General features: G+C 44.5%; 2 protein-coding genes across 2 annotated transcripts in view; one reads left to right on the top strand and one right to left on the bottom strand.

Moving 5' to 3' along the window:
* tspan33b (tetraspanin 33b) overlaps positions 1–689 on the bottom strand; it is a 52,736-nt gene extending 52,047 nt beyond the window's left edge. Inside the window, exon 1 of the mRNA XM_052013197.1 lies at positions 552–689. The gene's annotated coding sequence lies outside the window, so the exon portion shown is untranslated. The remainder of the gene's footprint in view (positions 1–551) is intronic.
* On the top strand, positions 561–11,001 carry LOC127568937 (cytochrome c oxidase assembly protein COX20, mitochondrial). Its single transcript, XM_052013203.1, has 4 exons — positions 561–742; positions 4,005–4,119; positions 5,680–5,743; positions 10,258–11,001. The coding sequence occupies exons 1-4, from the start codon at positions 710–712 to the stop codon at positions 10,409–10,411; spliced, it is 366 nt and encodes a 121-aa protein (XP_051869163.1). The 5' UTR covers positions 561–709; the 3' UTR covers positions 10,412–11,001.
* Positions 11,002–22,312: the final 11,311 nt, after the last annotated feature.

Raw genomic sequence — 22,312 nt, 5'->3', positions numbered from 1 at the left:
CTTCATATGCCTATCCAACAAGCTCTTGAACCTGTCCAATGTATCTGCCTCCACCACCACCCCAGGCAGTGCATTCCATGCACCAACCACTCTCTGGGTGAAAAACCTCCCCCTGACATCTCCCCTGAACCTCCCACCCATAACCTTAAAGCCATGCCCTCTCGTCTTGAGCATTTTGACAAAGTTTTTGATCAGTGCCCTAATATTTCCTTATATGTCAGCAGTGAAATATTCTTTGATAACACTCTTGTGAATTTGCATTATGTTTACCCACGTTAAGGCTGCATGGATGGTGCACATCCCAACTAATCCCAGTGACACCCACTTCCACATTTTAACCAATCTTCTGAATTGTCTCCAAAATTAAATTGTGGATGCATGCTCAATTTTTTAAAAAATAGCTGTGAGTACTTGGTGGGAATTTTATTTGCTAGATTAAAGCCAATTTGAAAAGAAAGGTGCATTAAGTGTCTGTGAAGCCTTTGGTGGCAATGCTGAACATTGAGCAACGAGTCGAGCCCAGCTGCACGGGCGCGCATGCGCACTGCTACCTGCCCGGCTCCTCCGCTCATGGCGTCAGGCTGCCGGCGTCCGGAGCTCGCGGGCGGTGGCGGGCCGACGATCCTTCGTTGAGCACCGACACCGAGCGGCGAATCAGGGCGTCGAGGGAGGTTTTCGGGCAAGCGTCGAGGGAGCAGGGAACGGCACCATGTCGACCGAGGGCGAGGCGGAGAAGCCGAAGGTGAGCGCGTCAGTCACGGCTGGCTGGAGCGGCGGGTGAAGGGTCAGGCGCAGGCGCAGTGGGCACCTCCAATGTCAAGTCAAGGTCGCACCTTCCTTATGGGGAGGTGGGCTTCTGCGGTTTGGGGCGAAACTTGCCAGAAATACCCAGCTACAACTTTACCAGCTGACTATTTCCAACATTCACTCTTTTATATTTAAGATTTCCAGCTTGTTTTGGTGGAATGGGCTTCAGAGTTGGGCTGAAAGTACAAGATATTTATTTATTAGTCACATGTACATCGAAACACACAGTGAAATGCATCTTTTGCGTGGAGTGTTCTGGGGGCAGCCCGCAAGTGTCGCCACGCTTCCGGCGCCAACATAGCATGCCCACAACTTCCTAACCCGTACATCTTTGGAATGTGGGAGGAAACCCACGCAGACACGGGAAGAACGTACAAACTCCTTACAGACAGCGGCTAGAATTGAACCCGGGTCGCTGGCGCTGTAATAGCGTTATGCTAACCGCTGCATTATTGGTTTATTATTGTCACTTGTACCGAGGTACAGTGAAAAACTTGTCTTGCATACTGTTCGTACAGATCAATTCATTACACAGTGCACTGAGGTAGTACGGGGCAGGCACGGTAGTGTAGCAGTTTGCGTAGAGTGTTCTGGCTGACCCCAGAACACTATGCAAAAGGTGCATTTCACTGTGTGTTCAATGTACATGTGACTAATAAAGATATCTTAATCTTAAAAACAATAACAGAATACAGAGTAAAGTGTCACAGCTACAGAGGAAGTGCAGTGCAGGTAGACAATAAGGTGCAAGATCATAACAAGGTAGATTGTGAGGTCAAGAGACCATCTCATCATATAAGGGAACCATTCAATAGTCTTATAACAGTGGGGTAGAAGCTGTCCTTGAGCCTGTATCTTCTGCCTGATGGGAGAGGGGAGAAGAGAGAATGACCTGGGTGGGTGGGGTCTTTGATTATGCTGGCTGCTTCACCAAGGCAGCAAGAGGTATAGACAGAGTCCATGGAGGGGAGGTTGGTTTCTGTGATGTGCTGAGCTGTGTCCAAGACACTCTGCAGTTTCTTGTGGTCCCGGGCAGAGCAGTTGCCATACCAAGTCATGATGCATCTGGATAGGATGCTTTCTATGGTGCCTAGCAATCTTGGAAAAGTAGGCACAGCCCCCTTTTGTTCAAAAGTTTGGACAACAGTTGTGACCATAAATCTCCTAACCACGGTGACCATCTGTTTGGTTTTCAACTTCCATACTTAGTTACAAAGGGGCCAGCAATTAATGAGAAATGTAAACTGACAGGCATAGTTTGAGATTAAAAAGTGTTGTGGCCAATTTGTTGAGACCAACAGCTGAGCAACTTCAAGAGCCTAAATGACCAGTGATTCCTATGTAAAGGCATAGCATTGATCCCTAGATGTAGAGTTGTGCAGTCAGCCGGTATAGAACAGGACAGCACTGGATAGGCCGTTTGGCCCATGGTATCTTAATTCTCAGGGTCAAAATGCCTAACACTTGAGGGCATGCATTTAAGGTGAGAGAGGGTAAGTTCAAAGGTGATGTACAGGAAAAGATTTTTACACAGAGTGGTGGGTGCCTGGAATGCGCTGCCAGGGATAGTAGTGGAGGCAAATATGATAGAGGCATTTAAGAGGCTCTTGGGTAGGCACAGAACTATGCAGAGATGGACTTTAATAAGGATTGATTTAGTTAGGAGTTGAATTAGTTCGGCACAACATCAAGGCCCTGTTCCTGTGTTGTACTGTTCTATGTCCCGATGCAAGGTCTTGAGCCGAAACGTCAACTTACACTTTTTGCCTCCACAGATGCCGACTGAGTTCTTCCAACATTCTGTTTTTGCCCTAGATTCCAGCATCTGTAGACTCTTTCATTTTAATAGAGTCATGTAGCATGGAAACAGGCCCAGCAAATCCACAGTGACCCTCAAGTCCCCATTTACACTAATCCCATTTTATTCTCCCCACGTTCCTGTCAACTACCCCCTGATCCTGCCACTCACCTACACACATGGGGCAACTTACAATGGCCTGTAACCTACCAACCTGTACGTCTTTGGGACATGGGAGGAATCTCGGAGAGAACGAGCAAACTCCATGTAGACAGCACCACAGGTCAGGAATGAACCCGGGTTGCTAGAGCAATGGGAACTCGGCTCTCAGCTGCGCCCTGATTTCCTGCCCAACAGCATTATGCGAGTACATTCACCAGATGGACCACAGCAGCTCATGTAGATGATGGGGAGCAAATTCTGGCCCTGCTGGTGATGTTTATATCCTGTAAAATAATTATAAATATTATTTGGTCAACTATAGAAGTGGAACAACTGCTGTTGGGAAATTTGATGTTAGTGGTTAAGAAGGAGGACATTGGCTAAGATTTATATACCTGAGCACTGTCCACCTACATGTGTTACAAATCTGCATGTTATTCAGTAACCAGTGTAGTTTATGTGCCATCCTCATACTCTCACTCTCCAGTCAAAATTTCTGCCAACATTCATAATTAAGGAATGTACAACTGTACTCCACTAGCATCAGTACCTTTCTGAAGGAATGTTGCAATGTCAAGAATGTAAATTGGGTTATTATTGTCACTTGTACTGAGGTACAGTGAAAAACTTTGTTTTGCATGCCATCCGTCCATCACATTTCATCACATCAGTGCATTGAGGTAGTACAAGGGAAAAGCAATAACAGAATGCAGAATAAAGTGTTACAGTTACAGAGAAAGTGCAGTGCAGGCAGACAGACAGACAGTGAGGTACAAGGCCATGACGGGGTAAATTGTGAATTGTCTTTCAGTCAAGCTGTTAAAGGGACTTCTGTTTGTTCTAATATTTCCGGCAGGTGTTAAATTTTCCATGGTACGGTAGAAGGAAAGTCAGTGAATTAATTTTATAACCATTATACTTTCAGTCACCAAAAAGCAGATTGACTACTTATTCATTCATTCCGTTCGAGTTGGCTTTTGGAACAACTGTCGCCATACTTCACAGTAATTCATGGTGTGAGCTGTATAGATTCATCTTTTAAAATATAAAAAAAAATTTTTTAAATTTTATTTACAGTGTGGTAACAGGCCCTTCTGGCCCAATGAGTCCGCGCCGCCCATTTTAAACCCAAATTAACCTACCTGTACGTCTTTGCAATATACAAACCTTTGATTTCCAGCCTATTGTTATTAATAAGAAATGATAGTTTTTAAAACCTTTTATTTTGTGCTTATAGTCATTCAAGCTCCTGGGTATCTTGGATGTGCAGAACATTCCTTGTGCCCGAGACTCTGTACTGTATGGCTCAGCCGGTGCTGTCGTTGCTGGGTTTGGCCACTTCTTAGCAACAAGTAAGTATCTTTATCAATATTTCAACAGCAAAATATTTTTTATAGGATCTTTAGCATGGTAAAATGGTCTCTCATCTTGGGTAGCTGCTTGGGATTGAGGATTGACATGAAAACGGAAAATGCTGGAAACACTGAACAGGTCAGGCAGCATCTGTGGAAAGAGAAACAGTCGACATTTTGGGCCTGGAGCCCTTCATCAGAACTGGGAAGGAGAGAAGAACCAAGTTAGTTTCAGGTTACAGAGAAGGTGGGGGATGGGTGGAACAGAGGGAATATCTCCGATAGGGTGAGACTGTAATGTGTCAGTCAAGGCCAGAGTAAACCTCCTTGTCTGTGTAACGTGTTGCCAATGGTAAGACTATGAGACATGCCCAGCAGGCCAATCGATATAAAATGATGTCTGACCAGCAGAAATGCCCAGTTCTGTTACAAAGAAAGAAAGAGCGAATTATCTAAAGTTGTAGGATTCGATGTTGAGTCCTACAGGCTGCAACATGCCCAGAAGGAGGATGAGGTGTTGTTCCTCAAGCTTGTGTAGGGTCTTTTGTTGTAACAGTGCAGGAGGGTGTAGACAGAAAGGTTGGAGTGAGGTGGGGAATTAAAGTATCAGGCAACTGGAAGCTCAGGGTCACTCCTGAAGACTGAGCGTAGGTGCTCTGTAAATCGATCACTCATTCTCCATTTGGTTTCCCCAGTGTAAAGGAGACCACATTGTGAACACCAAATGCTGCACACTAGTTTGACGGTGTTTCACCTGGGAAGACTGTTTGGGTCCCTGGATGGTGGGAAGGGAAGAGGTGAAGGGACAAGTGTTGCATCTCCTCTGGCTACGTGAGAAAGTGCTGTATGGTGGGGATTACTGGGTGGAGATGGAAGAATGGACCAGAGAGTCACGAAGGGAGTAATCCTATTACATTGACTGCGGGGCTGGTAGGGTGGTAGGTAAATCCAAGGGAACTTTGGTCTTGATCTCTCCAGGAGGAGAAGAGGTGAGAGCAGGGGTGCGGGAAATAGATGAGATGCGGTCACAGGCTCTCTCCATATTGGTAGAGGGGAAGTCATGAATCAGGAAGACATCTCAGAGGAATCTGTGGAATGTCTTAACATCAGAGGAACTGAGAGAATGGAATGTAGTCCTTACAGGAGGCAGGGTGGGAGGAAGTATAATTTAGGCAGCTTGTGGGCTCGTAGCGGACGTTTGTGGCTGGCCTATCTCGAGATGGAGACAGAGAGATCAGGGAAGGGAAGGGTCAGAGATGGACCATGTGAAGGTGAGGGCAGAGTGGAACTGGCTGCAAAAGTGATGAAATTTTGGAGTTCTGTATGAGCGCTGGAAGCTGGGCCAATGCTGGAAAGAGAGTTGGGGGAGTGGGTCTAAGTAAAACTGAAACAATGACTATTCCATGTATCCCACACAAAGACAGGCATAGCTCGGGCCCATGTGAGTGCCCATTGCTATACCTTTGATCTGGAGAAAGTTAGAGAAGTTGAATGAGGAGCCAAATGGCATTAAATTGGAGAGTAATGTTTGCAATAATTCTGCCCTTCCCTCTTTTGCAGGCAGAATAAAGAGATCTTTTGACTTTGGTGTGGGGAGTTTCCTACTTACGACTTTGGGAACTTGGTGAGTTTGGTTGTCTTTTCATCCTGAGAATGTATTTTTGCTTACTGGTTACAAGATTTTCCTTCGTCTTATGTTCTCTTTTGACTTTTTTTTGTGAAGATTTGGACATTCTCTTGTTTTCATTTAAGTAATCTTTCACTGCTTTCTTTTTGCTTTGGAGTTTGTTGCTGTTGCTGAACCTTCCAGTTCTGTTCTTATACCACTATCTGTAGGAGTGCAGCAGCATAAGCTGCTTTCAGACTCAAGTGAGCTGACTGAAGTGGAAGTGAGCTCTCACCCTCTGGCTAACCAGTGATCAGTTTAATGCATGCTAACAACACAGCCTTGCTGAATACATTGAATGTGGCACAGAATATTAAAATTGTGTGCATTGTAACACTGACATGGATGATGGAGCACATTTTTGTTAGGTAGATTCAAATAATTCATAAAAATAGACTAATTTTTGGTCCACTTGACTTCAACCTACTTAAGTACTGAGTGATTTTTTTAATTCCAATAGTAGAATCATGCAGAACAGCAAGATGCTAGTTCTTTTTTTCCGTGTTGGCTGCTCTGGGAAAGTGTCGTGGTGGGAGCCGGTAGTGGGATTTAGCTCAGGTGGTTGAAGTTTGGTTTTGTGCGATTGTGTTAAGGAAGGGCACATCACCCGAAATTTGCTGTTTGAGCAAACCTCGCTGGAACTGCACATGCCTGCCCTTTGCAATGGAATTCGCCTGTCAGATCGTCTGCCAATACTTGAAAGGTAGTTATTTGGATGAGCTACTGAAGGATGACTACAGAACTCCTGCAGAGAAAGAAGGCCCATGTTGAAAGGATATAAAGGCTTGGTAACATTTGTCTGTCTTGCCAGAGTTTTTCATGAGGGGGACTTGTGGCAATTGTCAGTTGTCAAAATCCTTGCCTCCTCCCAGCTGTTGACTTTGATCAACAGTTGTACAAACACATTTACTGAGGTGATTTATTACAACTGCGCTTCCAGCTTCTTTGGCATTACCTGAATATGATGTGAAAATGTTGCAAGGGTTTTTTTATCTCGTTATTCATTTTTTTGGGATCTGGCCATCATCGGCAAGGTCAACATTTGTTGTCCATCCCTCATTGCCCATGAGAAAATGGTGGTGAACTACGTACTTGAACCTGCAGTCTGTCTGATGAAGGGATCCCACAGGGCTTGCTGGGGAGGGAATTCCAGGATTTGGGTCCAGTGACAATGAAGGAACAGTGAGATCGCTCCAAGTCTGGATGGTTTCTGACTTGGAGGAGAACCTGTGTGTGGTGGTGGTCCCGGGCAGCTGCTGCCCTCGGCCTTCATGGTGGAAGAGGATTGTGGGATGGTGACAGAGTAGTCTCGGTGAGAAACAGCAGTACAGTTTGTGGACAGTTTACATTGTGGACATTATCCACCAGTGGTCTGGGAATGAATGTTTAGAGTCATGGATGAGATGCCAGTCAAGTAGGCTGCTTTGTCCTGGGTGAAACATAGAAAAGTACAACAGTTTTTTTTATCCATGTTGGCTGCTCTGGGAAGGTGTCGTGTTGGGAGCCGGTAGTGGGATTTAGCTCAGGTGGTTGAAGTTTGGTTTTGTGTGATTGTGTTAAGGAAGGGCACGTCACCCAAAATTTGTTATTTGAGCAAACCTTGGTGGAACTGCCTAACAAATGAATCTGCCTAACAAAAGTACAACTTTGGCCCACCATGTCTGCGCTGACTACGATGCCAAATTAAACTAGTCCCATCTGCCTGCATGTGGTCTGCGTTCTTCCATCCCCTGCCTGTTCATGTGTCTATCTAAATGCCTCTTAAACGTTGCTATTGTATCTGCATCCGCATCCACCACCTCCCCTGGCAGCGTGTTCCAGGCACCCACCACGCTGTGTAAAACAAGAACTTGTGCAAATCTCCCTCAAACTTCCCCCTCTCACTTTAACCTATGCTCTCTAGTGTTTGACATATCCACCCTCGGAAAAGACTCTGACCATGTACCCTACCTATACCTCTCATCATTTTATGTACTTCGACCTGACACTCCAGAGGAAACAACCCAAGTTTGCCCAGCCTCTCCTTATAGCTAATACTTTCTGATCAAGGCAACATCCTGGTGAAGCTCTTCTGCACCCACTCCAAAGTCTCCACATGCTCCCTGTAATGTGGAGACCAGAACTGCAGACAATATTCCAAATGTGGTCTAACTGAAGTTTTATACAGCTGCAACATGACTTCCCAACTTTTATACTCAATGCCCCGACCGATGAAGGCCTTCTTTACCACCCTGTCCACTTATGTTGCCACTTTCAGGGAGTTATGGACTTGTACTCCAAGATCCCTCTGTACGTCAATGATCCTAAGGGTCCTGCCATTGGCTGTACATTTTCCTCTTGCATTTGACCTCCCAAAATCCATCAAGTCTGGTGTTCCTCTGCTCAAACTTCCAACTGATCTATATCTTGCTGCATCCTTTGACAACTTTCCTTACTATCCACAGCTCTGCCAATTTTCGTGTCATTTGCAAACATACTAATCAGATATTAAATATTTTCATCCAAATCATTTGTATATATCACAAAAAGATCCTTGCGGATCAGACCACCAGTCAGAAAAACACCCCTCTATCACTATCCTCTGTCTTCTATGACCAAGCCAATTTTAGATGCAACTTATCAACTCATTGTGGATCCCATGTGACTTAGTCTTCCAAAACAGCCTGCTGTGAGAGACCTTATCAAATACTTTACTAAAGTCCATGTATGCAATGTGCACTACCCTGTCCTTATACCACCTTATGCCCATCTTTGTCACTTGTGAAAAAGGACCTTCCCTGCACAAAGCCATGCTGACTGTCCCTAATAAGCCCATGCTTTTCCAGACGTGCTTAAATCCTGTCCCTAAGAACCTTCTCTAATAATTTTCCTACCACTGATACAAAGCTCATTGGCCCATGGTTTCCTGGTTTGTCCATAAGATACAAGATATTTATTTATTAGTCACATGTACATCAAAGCACACAGTGAAATGCATCTTTTTGCATTGGTGAGAATGTGCTGGGGGCAGCCCGCAAGTGTCGCCACGCTTCCGGCGCCAACATAGCATGCCCACAGCTCCTAACCTGTACGTCTTTGGAATGTGGGAGGAAACCGGAGCACCCGGAGGAAACCCACGCAGACATGGGGAGAACATACAAACTCCTTACAGACAGCAGCCGGAATTGAACCCGGGTGGCTGGCGCTGTAATAGCATTACGCTAACCGCTACACTCATTCTTAAACAAAGGAACAACTTTTTGTATTCTCCAGTCTTCTGGCACCTTACTCCTGGCTAAAGATCTCTGTCAAGTCCCAGCAATCTCCTCCCTTGCTTCCCTCAGTATCCTGGGATAGATCCCATTAAGCTCTGGGGGCTTATCCACCTTAATGTTTTTCAAGACACCCAACACCACCTCCATATTGACATGCCCCAGAATATCAACATGCCTCCCCCTTGATCTCACTGTCACCCATGTCCCTCTCCTTCGTGAATAAGACAAGATATCTTTATTAGTCACATGTACATCGAAATACACAGTGAAATGCATCTTCTGCGTAAAGTGTCATGGGGTCAGCCCACAAGTGTCGCCCCGCTTCCGGTGCCAACATAGCATGCCCACAGCTCCTAACCTGTATGTCTTTGGAATGTGGGAGGAAACCCGAGCACCCGGAGGAAACCCACACAGAGACACGGGGAGAACGTACAAACTCCTTACAGACAATGGCTGGAATTGAACCCTGGTCTCTGGCGCTGTAATAGTGTTGTGCTAACCGCTACACTACCGTGCCTGCCCAATACCAATACAAAGTACTCATTAAGGACTTTGCCCACTTCCTCTGGCTTCATGCATAAATTCCCTCCTTTGTCCTTGGGTGGACCAACCGTTCCCTAGCTATCCTCTTGTTCCTCATGTACGTATAAAATGCACTGGGATTCTCCTTAATCCAACTTGCCAAGGACATTTCATGGCCCTTTTAAGTCTTCCTACTTTCTTGTTTAAATTCATCCCTGCTTCCTTTATATTCCTCAAAGGCCTTATCTGATTTCACCTTCTTAAACCTTACATGTGCTTCCTTTTCCCTTTTGAGTAAATTTGCAATACCTTTTGTCTTCCAAGGCTCCCAAACCTTATCTTTCATCCTGATAGGAACGTGCTAGTCCTGAATGCTAATCAACTGGCCTTTGAAATGCTCCCATGTCATGTGGATTTGCCCTCCAACAGCTGTTCCCAATCCTACTTTTTAGTTCCTGCCTAATACTGTTGTAATTAGTCTTCCCCATGTTAGCATTTTCATCTGAGGACCAGTCTTGTCCTTATCCAATGCAAGATACCTAGCCCTTGATCTGCTCGATTCATGTGGCTGATCTTCTGATGAGTGGTCACCCAAAGATGTTGGTAGTGGGAGTCCAGGCAATGGTAATGTCTTTGAGTGTGAAGGACAGGGTTTTGAGGGATTAAAACATTTCAGAATGCTTAAATCTTTTCCAGGATGTTCTGCAGATACCAGAATGCAAAGCTGAGAATCCAGAATCGAATGGTGCAGGAGGGTGTGAGAAACAAAGTCATGTACGAAGGAACCAAAATGGATCCAACAAAAAAGGCAGATAGAAGCAGCGGAGACAACCAAGCAGACACTCCATAGACCACTGAGCCTGAGAGCTAAGTGGTTTGCAGCCAGGAGGATTACTTGTGAAGGATTTCATTTCGAACCTTGGTAGCTCCATTGGCTGTTGACGATAAAACATTGTCTATACGTAGGTCTCCAGCATACAAGGAACTCTCAGTGCAAGGAGCACGGTGGGGACAACGTCCATCTGAATGCTTCAGCTGCAAGGAGTTGGACTTCTGCTTTATTTTGGCAAGGAGAAACTTCCATGGTGAGAGACAGAAGATGTTGGTAACACTCACCAGGCCGGGAAGCATCCGTGGAGAGAGAAAGCAAAGGGATGAATGACTTTCAATGTTTTCTCCTCCACATGCTGCCTGGCCTGCTGAGTGTTCGGTGGTTTCTGTCCTTAGTTCAGGTTTCCATTGATTACAGTTCTTTTGGTTATGTGCTTCCAGTGTGAAGTGATGCTGGCAATTTGGATGCACGGGTTTTTTTTTCCTGTCTATTAATTTCAACAGCTGGAAAATCAGTCATAGCTTGGGCTTGCTGCTGTGTACAAAAGCATTTGAATCTAAAATCGTTGGTTATAAGGGACTGACTTAAATTAAAGGCCTCAAATATTGGGTTCCTGCAATTTTTTAATAACGTGTATCTGAAGTTTATGCACTTACAAGACTTTTGTGTGGTGAACTTCCAGTTTCCTGAAGTATAAATGAACGCTTGGTTCTCCCACGCTCTCCTTTACTTTGGTGGTCCACTCGAGGTTCTTTCTGCCTCCAATAATCTTCCAAAACTTCCCTACTGAACACTTTCCTCAAGCCCAGCCAAGTTAGTATGTTTAAAACCATCCTCGAGGTTTACACAAAGCATTTTGCCTGATGCTGTAAGATTCGTGGCACTGAATGTAGGCAGACAAATGGGGTGGAACATAGGAGCAGGGATGGGCCATTTATTTTCTTGGATCTCTTTCACCATTTATCACCAACCTGTTCAGCTCCATCCACTCAGCTCCATGTTCTTTTATGTCCTGGTTCAACAGAAAATCCATCGCTCTTAAATTTAAAATTAATTGTCCTGGCATCTATTGTGGGAGAGAGTTACACATTTTTCTACCAAATGACTTTGACGTTAAGATTCTTTCCCTAGTCTCTCCCCATGCAGATACCTATTTACTCAAATAATTTCTTTCAAAATTAAAAAAAAAATTAATTATCCTATAAAATACAAACATACTTTGTTGTAGGGTTGGAATTGAACCGTGAAATTATACGTGGAGGGCTTTAGAGGGCCAGATGTTTGTTTGATTAACTGCTTCAAACCCTCACTGACTTCCAAGTGAGCCTGCTCCAATCTGAAGCTTCCCTATGCTCAGACAATTGTATTTACTGACTCTGGCTGCTGTTTGGCTGTCTCGTGTTAGGGACGGCCAACACCAGTTCAATTGAGGCAGGAGAAATCTCAAGCGTGATTGGAACTCTCTGTGGACAGCGTAGTCAGCGAGTGAATAATTACATGTGAGAATTCTCTGCCACCAGCACCTGCCTCAGCCAACCTTGGGGACTGCAGCAACTCTTGATGTCACAGCTCTAAGAAGGTAGTGCAGCTGAGCTGGGACACTTGGTTGGGATGGTCACCCCACATCCCCAGGAGTTCCTCAAGTGGGCTCATTTAAAATGGCTGATGTGAAAGGAGGGATTGGAATCTTTCTCCAAATATTCAACAGACTTTTGGTGGCTTTAGGGGATCTCCAAAGCCACTGGGTGGTGAATCCATGAAATTCATTGCCACGGAGGGCTGTGGAGGCCAAGTCATTGGGTGTACTTAAGGCAGAGATTGATAGGTTCTTGGTTGTTAAGGGGATTAAGGGTTGCGGGGAGAAGGCGTGAGAATAGGGTTGAAAAAAATCAGCCATGATTGAATGGCGGAGTGGACTCGATGGGCCGAATGGCCTAATTCTGCTCCTATATAACGTAGTCCAAGGCTTCCATTCTTCAGAATTTAGATCCTTCATATACTTGTCTGAAGACTTTCCCTATCAGAACATCATTTTCCTTTAAATGCCCATGAGGACTTAAAGGGGAAAAAGAATAATTTCACATTTTTGTGGCACCTTCAGTGACCAACGTACCAAAGTGCTTCAAGCCCAGTGAAATCTTCTGCAGGGAAAGAAGTTGGTAAACTTCACCAGGACCTGCTGGATTTCCGCAGATTTACAGTGGAGCTTTCAGCATAACATGGGTGGATGAATATTGCCGTAACCACTGGATTTTTATTTATTCTGTTTGTTAGTTAAACTATTCTCCACAGTTTCGGGAGAGCTGGCTATGATTCTGGATCCTTGTTCCAGGAGTAATGGTTACAACTGCTCGTTTCCTTTCATTGGTTTTTCAAAGGCAATGTTGCAAACAGGACTTTAATAGTTGCTTTGCCATTTTGAAAATGGATAACTTGACAAAATAAAGTCTTGCACTTGTATAGCACCTTTCAGATCCTTGGGACATTCCAAATCACTTCACTGCCAACGTTGTCCACTTTGAAGTGCAGCAATTGTTATCATACGGGAAATGTGGCAGCAAGTTTCAGCACCGTGAACTCCGAGTGGCAGTGTGATAATGCCCAGCCAGCCTGTTCTGGTGATGTTGATTGAGATGGGCCTGGTGGGTTGAGTGAGCTGGGGGCTTTGCTCTTTGGAGAGAAGGGGGATGAGAGGTGACTTGATAGAGGTGTACAAGATGATAAGAGGCATAGATCGAGTGGACAGTCAGAGACTTTTTCCCAGGACGACAATGGCTAACACGGGGACATAATTTTAAGGTGTTTGGAGGAAGGTATAAGGGGGATGTCAGGGGTAAGTTTTTTACACAGAGAGTGGTGGGTGCGTGGAACGCACTGCCGGCAGAGGTTGTGGGGACAGATACATTAGGGACATCTAAGAGACTCTTAGATAGCCACATGCATGATAGAGAAGTGGGGGGCTATGTGGGAGGGAAGGGTTAGAGGGATCTTAGAGCAGGATAAAATGTCAGCACAACATTGTGGGCCGAAGGGCCTGTACTGTGCTGTAATGTTCTATGGTGCCCTGGCCAATGAAAATAATGTCATGAGTTCCTTAATGTCCAGCTGAAAGAATAGTCAGGGCATCAGTTTAATGTTGCATCTAATACATATCACTTGCAAAAGCGCAGACTAATGAGAGTGCCTGATGAATTTTTTGGTGCTTGAGTCTTTGAAGGGGGCTTTGAATGACCTGCCTTCTGACCCATGTATATTGTTAAATAATCAACTGCGTGATAAGCCTTCATCAGTGTCCCTTTGGTTTTATTTTCAGTGTGCAGCCCTGTGCAACCCCAACATTTGCGAGAGGTTTACAGCTGCACATATATTAGCAGCATTAATGTAAGGAAAGTCCCAGGATATTTGAGAAGTAGGCATTTATTTTCCTTTCCCAGGATTCAGTGTACTTGGACTAATGGTTCTGTTGTTGTTTTCTGGTGGTTGATCCTGCAGTTCCAGTGGGAGCAGTGCCATTCCCAAAACCCAGTTTCTTGTCGCCATTACACCAGGCAGCCTCAGCATTTAATGACAACAACATTCGGTCCTTCGTCATTTTAAAAAAAATCATCTTCTGGAACTGTCCCACTTCAGAATGTGCCAGGTGCCCAGGCACTCAAGGAACGGAGAGAGCTGCTCGACCAACCTTTAATGCATTTGGTCGGTCTCGTATAGTGATCTGTGAATATATTAGATTGGCATTAAAGCCTGATAAAATGCTGTCTCATCCGCACGGCAGTGTAGTGGTTAGCGTAACGCTATTACAGTGCCAGCGACCCAGGTTCAATTCTGGCTGCTGTCTGTAAAGAGTTTCTACATTCTCCCCGTGTCTGCGTGGGTTTCCTCCGGGTGCTTCGGTTTCCTCCCACATTCCAAAGACGTACGGGTTAGGAAGTTGCGGGCAAGCTATGTTGGCGCCGGAAGCGTGGCGACACTTGCGGGCTGCCCCCAGAACACTCTACGCAAAAGATACATTTCACTGTGTGTTTCGATGTTCATGTGAACAATAAGGATATCTTAGAAGGAGTGTTTGGGGCCTTCAGAGTGACGTGGGAGATGATGAATGAGCCAAGAGAGCAGGTGCTGACAATGGTGGGAGAGTGAGCCAGGGTGTCAAGGATGGATTGCTCCCCTCAGAATGCAAACCAGATGGGGCTGAGTATATTTGGTAGTGGATTCATACTGAAGGGAAATGAATTGACAGACAGAGAAGGAAGTGGAGGCTGGAGAGTTAAGGGAGGGGTAAGATAAAGATATCTTTATCAGTCACATGTACATCGAAACACACAGTGAAATGCATCTTTTGCGCAGAGTGTTCTGGGGGCACCCCGCAAGTGTCGCCACGCTTCCGGCGCCAACATAGCATGCCCACAACTTCCTAACCCGTACATCTTTGGAATGTGGGAGGAAACCGGAGCACCTGGAGGAAACCCACGCAGACACGGGGAGAACGTACAAGCTCCTTACAGACAGCGGCCGGAATTGAACCCGGGTTGTTGGTGGTGTAATAGCGTTATGCTAACCGCTACACTACCATGTCTGTAGCCTGATGTTCTGCAGCATGTCTATATCAGGAGGGAGGAAGTGCTAGAAATACTGGTGCACATTAGAGTGGATAAATCCCCACAGCCAGGTGGGGTCTATCCCTGGATATTAAGGATGCAGATTGTTGGGGTTTTGTCAAAGACTTTTGCATCCTTGGTCAGTCACAAGTGAGGTACCAAAAGACTGAAGGATAGCTAATGTTGTCCCCTTGTTCAAAAACGGCAGTAGGGATAAGCCTAGAAGCTATAGGCTGGAACCTCAAACATCAGTGGGAGGGAAGTTGTTGGAGAAGATTCTACGGGACAGGATTTATGTTCACTTGGAAAGGCAGGGACTGATTAGGAGCAGTCAGGATGATTTTGTGCAGGGGAGATCACGTCTCACAAATCTGATTGAGTTTTCTTCTGAGGAGGAAACTAAGAAGATTGATAAAGGCAGAGCAATGGATGGACTTTAGTAAGGCTTTCGATAAGGTCCCATGTGGTAGGCTGGTCCAGAAAGTTAAGGCACAAGAGATTTGAGGCGTTTGGGCAAGTTGAATCCAAAATTGACCTGGTGATAGGAGGCAAAGGGGAGTGGTGGAGGGCTGGAAATCTGTAACAAATGATGTACTGTAGGGATCGGCGCTGGGACCTTTGTCATTTGTATTATCTATAACCGACTTGGATGAGAATGCCAGAGAAGTATGAGGTAATGCCTTTGGTAAGTCAAATTCTGTTAAGACGTGTAGAGTAAATGACAGGGGGCATTGAGATACAGAGAGACCTGGAGGTGCAAGTCCATAGCTCCCTGAAAATGGTGACACAGGTGGATAGGGTAGTGAAAAGGGCATTTGGTATGCTTGTCTTCATAGGCCGAGGCATTGAGTACAAGGGTTGGGACATTGTGTTGTAGTTGTGAAAAAAAAAACACTTTGGTTAGACCACATATAGAGCATTGTGTACAGTTCTGGTCGCCACACTACAGAAAGGGTGTGGTAGCAACAGAGAGAGTGCAGAAGAGGTTTACCAGGACGTTGCCTGGAATGGAGGGCTGTGGTTATAAGGAGAGATTGGATAGGCTGGGTTTTTCTCACTGGAATGTAGGAGGCTGAGGGGTGACCTCATGGAGGTTTATAAAATTATGAGGAGCATAAATAGGATAGAGGGTCAATTTTTTTTCCCCACAGGGCAGGGTGTCTACAACCAGAGGCCACAGGTTGAAGGTGAGAGGGGAGAAATTGAAAGGAGACCTGAGGCGGAGGTTTTTCACACAAATGGTGGTGAATATCTGGAATGAGTTGCCAGAGAAGGCAGGTACAATTACTTTTAAAAAGCATTTGGACAGGTACTTAAATAGGAAAGTAGAGGGATGCAGGCTAATGCTGGCAAGTGGGATAAGTGTAGCTAGACACCACGGTCAGCATGAATGAGGTGGGCGGAAAGTCCCCATGTCTGTGTCCTTTCTACCATCTGGTGTGGACAGTGGCCTCGTCAGAGCAGTGATGGCGAAGGGAATATTAGAAATTTAAACCAGCTCGTTGTGGGAGTCAGAGGGCTTGTATTGAATGTCGGTGGACAGCCTCTCCGAGTAAGTGACCGCCAATGTCCATCATGTGTTGCTATTCGTACGGTTTGCCATGTTTAGAGTTGTTGCAGGAATTTTATTCCATGCTGACAGTTAATTCAAGTTTTGAAGTATTCAGCTCCCCCAAGTGGATTGATGAATTTATGCAATGCACAGAACAGAAATCGGCTGTCTGAGGTCACAGTAGCTGAGAAGGACTAGACCAAAAGCTAAATTGCTCCAAACATCCAGTGACTCAGGTCAGCATCTGCAGAGAATTATATATTTGTTGTGCGGCTTTTGAATTTCAGCAGAATACAAGGTGGGCCAGCATTTCAATACAAACGTGAAGATTCTGCTCTGATTCCTCTATCTTCCACTCCAAAATATTGTCTTTGTCTCAGCCATGGATTCTTCCCTGCTGTGGTCTGCAGAACACTCGCCTATACCTCCCTCTTATGCATTCACGTGTTGTTTCTAGAGTGTAGAACAGAAATCTCTTTTCCTCTTTATCCTTGGGATCATTTTTGTTGCTTCAGTCTGCACTCAGTAGTTTCAAAGTTGTTTTAATTTTAAACTGTAGTCCCCAATTCCAACCCAGACTTACTTCCATTTCCTTCTTCAATGGCACTTACGTGTTTTTACAAATGTGTGGAATACATTCACATGTCATCTAAATACTTCTGCAAAATATCGGAGGCACAGTCCATCCCTCCTGCAGTCCCTCTTTTGGAGATGTCAGAGGATTAGCAGTTGAATTTACAACTGGGTTATATACATGGATATAAAGCAAGAATGCAGCAACTGTGGCCAATCTGATTTGAAAAGGTTTAAAGAAAAATTCTTACGGGCTCGTCCTGGGTAACAAATGGTTCTGTTTTTACAGATGCCCAGAGGTCGATCTTGTCCGTAAGATGAAAAATACACAAAAAATCACTCGATATGGTAACTACAGTATTGTAATGAATGGTATCAAATGCACATAAGACTGACAAAAAAGAACAATTACTAAAAGTGGAGAGAGAAAACGTTCTAGGGATGAACATATGTACTAGGAATGAATGTATGTGCATACATCAGACTTTAATATTTAATAACATAATGGATGTCCATAAGTCAGGCATTTGTAACCTGTATAATTTTCAAGACAAAGTGGAACCATAGAAACTTACAGCACTAAAGGATGCAATTTGGCCCATTATGTCTGACCAAAAATGGACTACTTGGGTCAGGAGTCTGCAACCCAAATAACAGGAAGAGCTATTCTTTTCTAAATTTAATCAAAACCACATATTGTTTTGTGCCACAGTGCAGCGAGACCCTGTTTCAAAAACTGAGTAACTAGGCAGAGATTTTTCTACATCAGTAGTGCACACATTTTTGTTGGAGAGCCAGAATTACAATCAAAAACACGTCTGAGGTGCACACACAAGGAACATGTTTTACTTTAATCATACATGACCAGATACAGTTGCTTTCAGTTGTGTTTAAAGGACATAAATTCTACCATTCCCAGCACTCCATTCATCACACCCCTGGTGCTCCTTTTCACTTTGACAATGACCTCAATGTCTCCCTTAAGAAGGTTCTGAAAATACTCAGCAGATTAGGCAGTATTTGTGGAGAGAGGAGCAGTGCTAACATTTCAGATCGATGAGCTGTCATGAGTAGCAATGAGCCCTTCAGAATTAGTTAGTGCCAGTGAGAAACATGTACCTCAGTCTTAAGCAGTGACAGACCTGTACCCTCCAGTATTGTCTTCCAATGTCACAGAACAACAGACCTGTGCCCACTGGTACTGTACATCAGTATTATGTAGTGACAAACCTGTGCCTGCCAATACCGTACTCCAGTGTTATTAAGTTACAGACCAGTGCCCAACGCTTTACAGCAGTGTTACAGAGCAACAGACCTGTTCTCTCCAGTAATGTGTTTCAGTCTTATGTAGTGACTGACCTGTGCCCACTAGTGGTGTACTCCAGTGTCACAGAGAAACAGACCTGTGCCCAGTGGTACCATACCTCAGTCTTAGGCAGTGTCCACCAATACTGTACTGCAGTGTTATACAGACCTGTGCCCACCAGTACTGTATCTCAGTCTTATGCAGTGGAAGACCTATGCTCTGCAACACTTACCCCCAAAAGTTTTGCACAGTGATACAGCAGTGCCCACCAGTACTGTATCCCAGTGTTAGACAGTGACAGACCTGGCGAATCTCTGGATTTATCTGCTGTGGAGGATTGTGAAAGCTGGATCACTGTGGTATTTAAAGACGGTAAATTTTTTCAAAAGATCGGGGGATTGAGGGGTTTGGGGAACTGGCACACAAGAGGCGATGAAGCCCGAGGCAGATCAGCCATGATCATATTGAATGGCAGGGCAGGCTTGAGGGGAAGAAACCATCTATCACCAGTTTGTGCCCACCCCGCCTCCCCTCTTGTCCACCTATCCCGGCTCTGCTTTTCCCTCCTATATATAGGGCTTCCCCTTTTCCTATCTTCAGTCCTAAAGAAGAGTCCTGACCTGAAACATTGACCACCTGCTTTTCTCCACGGATGCCGCCTGGCCTGCTGAGTTCCTACAGCATCATCATGTTTTTCATTGAGGGTCCTGGTAGCCTACTCCTGATTCTGTTTCTTATGCTTTTATTAACTGGTGGTCCCTGCTGCTAGTGGCATCTGGTGGACCTGTTGACCCAGGTAGGGTGGGGTGACGATCTAGCTCTATCTCCACAGCACAGCACTTTTCCAAGTCCTCACACAATCCTGCCTAGTGTGCAAGCCATTTCCTTCCAGAGTGGAGAATGTCCTGGGGATTCCTGGCAACCATTGCCGGGTACAATGTGGTGAGAAGCCTGACCAAATGGAGTAGACCTAGTGAGGCTGCGAGCAAGGCAGGTGCTGGTTGGCGTGGCACGTGTCAGGTTGCCGACTCTAGATTTGGGTTAACTCCACCTCCCAGTTTACGGTTCGTAGCCTTGTAGGTTATGGGTTGTTATTTGAAGTGTGCTTGGCATCTAGGTGCTTTATTGAAAGTGGTGAGAATTTCCACCTTCACTGTTCTTTTAGATAGTTTCAAATCTCCACTATTTGTCAATAATTCCCCCACCCCACCATCTCCCCCATCCTAATCGTGTCCCAAAGAGCTCTCCAAGTAAATAAATGGTCTTGAGGCAAGGTCAGAAATATGACAGCTAATCAGGTGACCAAAAAAAAACTAGAAGTAATTAATAAACACAAAATAGAATTCAGACATAAACAGGACATAAAAACTGAAAAGGCTGAGTCATGATTTAGATGTACCTCACTTAAAAAGGCTGCTCCTGAGACATTAGCTCATATTTTCTTTCAGCCCAACAAATTTGTAAACATTTCCCATAGGACCTTAAGGAATGACCACTAGAATCAAATGCTTAAACAATTATACTTTAGCATAAATGAAAGAAAATGTGGGTGATAACAACTTTTCCATTAAGCAGCGTCACATTGATTACTGAGTTCAGACTTAATTACTCACTAACCTTGCAATTATCTTTTGCAAAAGAACATGGGAAGTTTGTTGGGGGAGGGGTAGAAGAATTACTTACATAAGTATTATTCAATCTCTCATTGACGTGATTAAGCCAGTTCTCACACAACATACTCAAGTAACAACCATTCAAGTGTGGACCCTGGGCACGTACCTGAAAAACCATGATGTATGTGTGGGACTACAGACCAAATGCTGGAAGGTGGGATTAGGCTTGTTCCAACTACAACCAGAAGGGCCAAGTCCAACTCGTGTCTTAATTTTTCTTTAATGTAATCTAGATGAAGTTAACCTTCCATGGAAGGCATCATAACAGAGGCTACTTTTTATTCTTCATTGGCTATGAAGTTGGAACATTGGAAATTTAACATTTTCCCTTCTGCGGTTGCTTAGAAATAACTATTATCACTGGTTAATATTCTGAAAACTAACAAGAGCATGGCTGTTGAAGTTATGAATAATCAACCTCAGAGCAGACTAACATTATCAACTATCCATATACCAGGCTCTGCTGATAATCTGCACAGCTTTTTTTTGTGATAGGGTTGACACTTTTCTCAAAAAGGTGTTCTATAAACAAGCCTAAGAAAACTTTAAGTCACATGTACATTGAAACACAGTGAAATGCATTTTTTGCATAGTGTGTTCTTGGGGGGGGCGCAGCCCACTACTATCTCTATGCTTCCAGCGCCAACATAGCACGCCCACAACTTCCTAACCCATACATCTTTGGAAATGTGGGAGGAAACCGGAGCACCCGGAGAAGATCCACAGACACGGGGAGAACGTACAAACTCCTTACAGACAGTGGCCAGAATTGAGCCTGGGTCTCTGGCACTGTAATAGCATTATGCTAACTGCTACACTACCATGTGGATCAGACAGCAAATCAAGCCCCTATAAAACTAAACCAAATTGCAATTTCCTCAAAATGTTTCAAAAGAATTTTGAGATGTTTTATGGTTTATTTTATGTACATAAATCTTGTGAATGTTCCAGAACTTCATGCTGGGAAATGCTTTAAATTTTAAAAATTATGCCTTTTCACTCGTGCTTTGATATCATCAATTCTGCTCAACACCAGGAATCTCTTAAGCCAACACTTGTCAAGAACTGATCTCAGATCTTTGTGAGCAGGGTAAGGTCAGCCACAGAGACAATCACTTTTCTGCTTATTACAGAATCTAAGCCAATCTGTTTTGGTGACATTGGGGATAAACGTTGCCCAGACCAGAACACTCCTCCCCAGGAGAGTAGATTCTTTGCCTCTGTGGGCAGGTTGATGTCTAACATCTCAGGCAAAACCTGCAATCTCAATGCAGCATCCTTTGGTGGCAGTCTTGCCTGCCTACTGAAATCCTGGAAATCAGCTTTAACAAGGCCAATTAGCAAAGATCAAGAATCAAAACACTTAAGGTGGCAGCAGTGCTTGAATTAGGTTGGAGCAAAGCCAAATCCATACAGAATTGTCTATTAGAATGACTAAAAACTCTTCCTTTATTGGCTGCTCAATATCTACACCACAATCAATAGGAACAAGAAATCATTTTGGAATCATGTCATGGACAGTTGTTAGTGCAATTATTTCCCCAAATATATTTAACCGGCATAATAGATCAAGTGTTGTTTAGATGAGGGTACTTAATGTATTTATCTCTGGGCTATGTTGCCATTATTGTTGGGAGTTGGCTCTACAATCTTGGAATGGTACATAATTCAAGGAAGCCCAGCACTATGCTGTAGTGTATTCAGGAACACATGAAGGCCTCTAAAAAGACAGGATTCTGCAGAATCTGGGGCAATACACACAAAATGCTGGAGGAACTCAGCAGGTCAGACAGCATCTCTGGAGGGAAATAAACTGTCAACATTTCAGATCAAGACCCTTCATCAGGATCTCGACTCGAAACGTCGACTGTTTATTTCCCTCCATAGATGCTTCCTGACCTGATGGGTTGCTCCAGTATTTTGTATGAAGCCTACAAAAAGGCTAAATTTAATGTTTTCCAGACAATCTGGTTATTTACGATCCAGTTTTTTGAAAGTCAGCCACTCTTGCTGGGTAGATCAAAGCACAGGAATGGGTTATTTGGTCCAGGGTATCTACACCAGAAACTTACTCCACAGACAAGTTATCTTCTCTTCCACCTCTTCATCTAAGCACAGTTGGCCATTTCTTGCCCCCCCCCCCCCCCCGAGTTATCAATAAAAAGGAGAGAAGCAGTAACAAAATTAGCAGAATCAGGGACACACGTAACACACAAA

The sequence above is a fragment of the Pristis pectinata genome, chromosome 3, assembly GCF_009764475.1.
Source record: "Pristis pectinata isolate sPriPec2 chromosome 3, sPriPec2.1.pri, whole genome shotgun sequence".
Lineage (NCBI taxonomy): Eukaryota > Metazoa > Chordata > Chondrichthyes > Rhinopristiformes > Pristidae > Pristis > Pristis pectinata.
This window is presented reverse-complemented; position numbering and strand designations above follow the sequence as displayed.

Coding starts and splice junctions, on each gene's coding strand:
- LOC127568937 (XM_052013203.1), top strand. CDS start 710: ATGTCGACCGAGGGCGAGGCGGAGAAGCCGAAG. Junction 743..4,004: donor GCGAGGCGGAGAAGCCGAAG/GTGAGCGCGTCA, acceptor TTGTGCTTATAG/TCATTCAAGCTCCTGGGTAT. Junction 4,120..5,679: donor TGGCCACTTCTTAGCAACAA/GTAAGTATCTTT, acceptor CCTCTTTTGCAG/GCAGAATAAAGAGATCTTTT.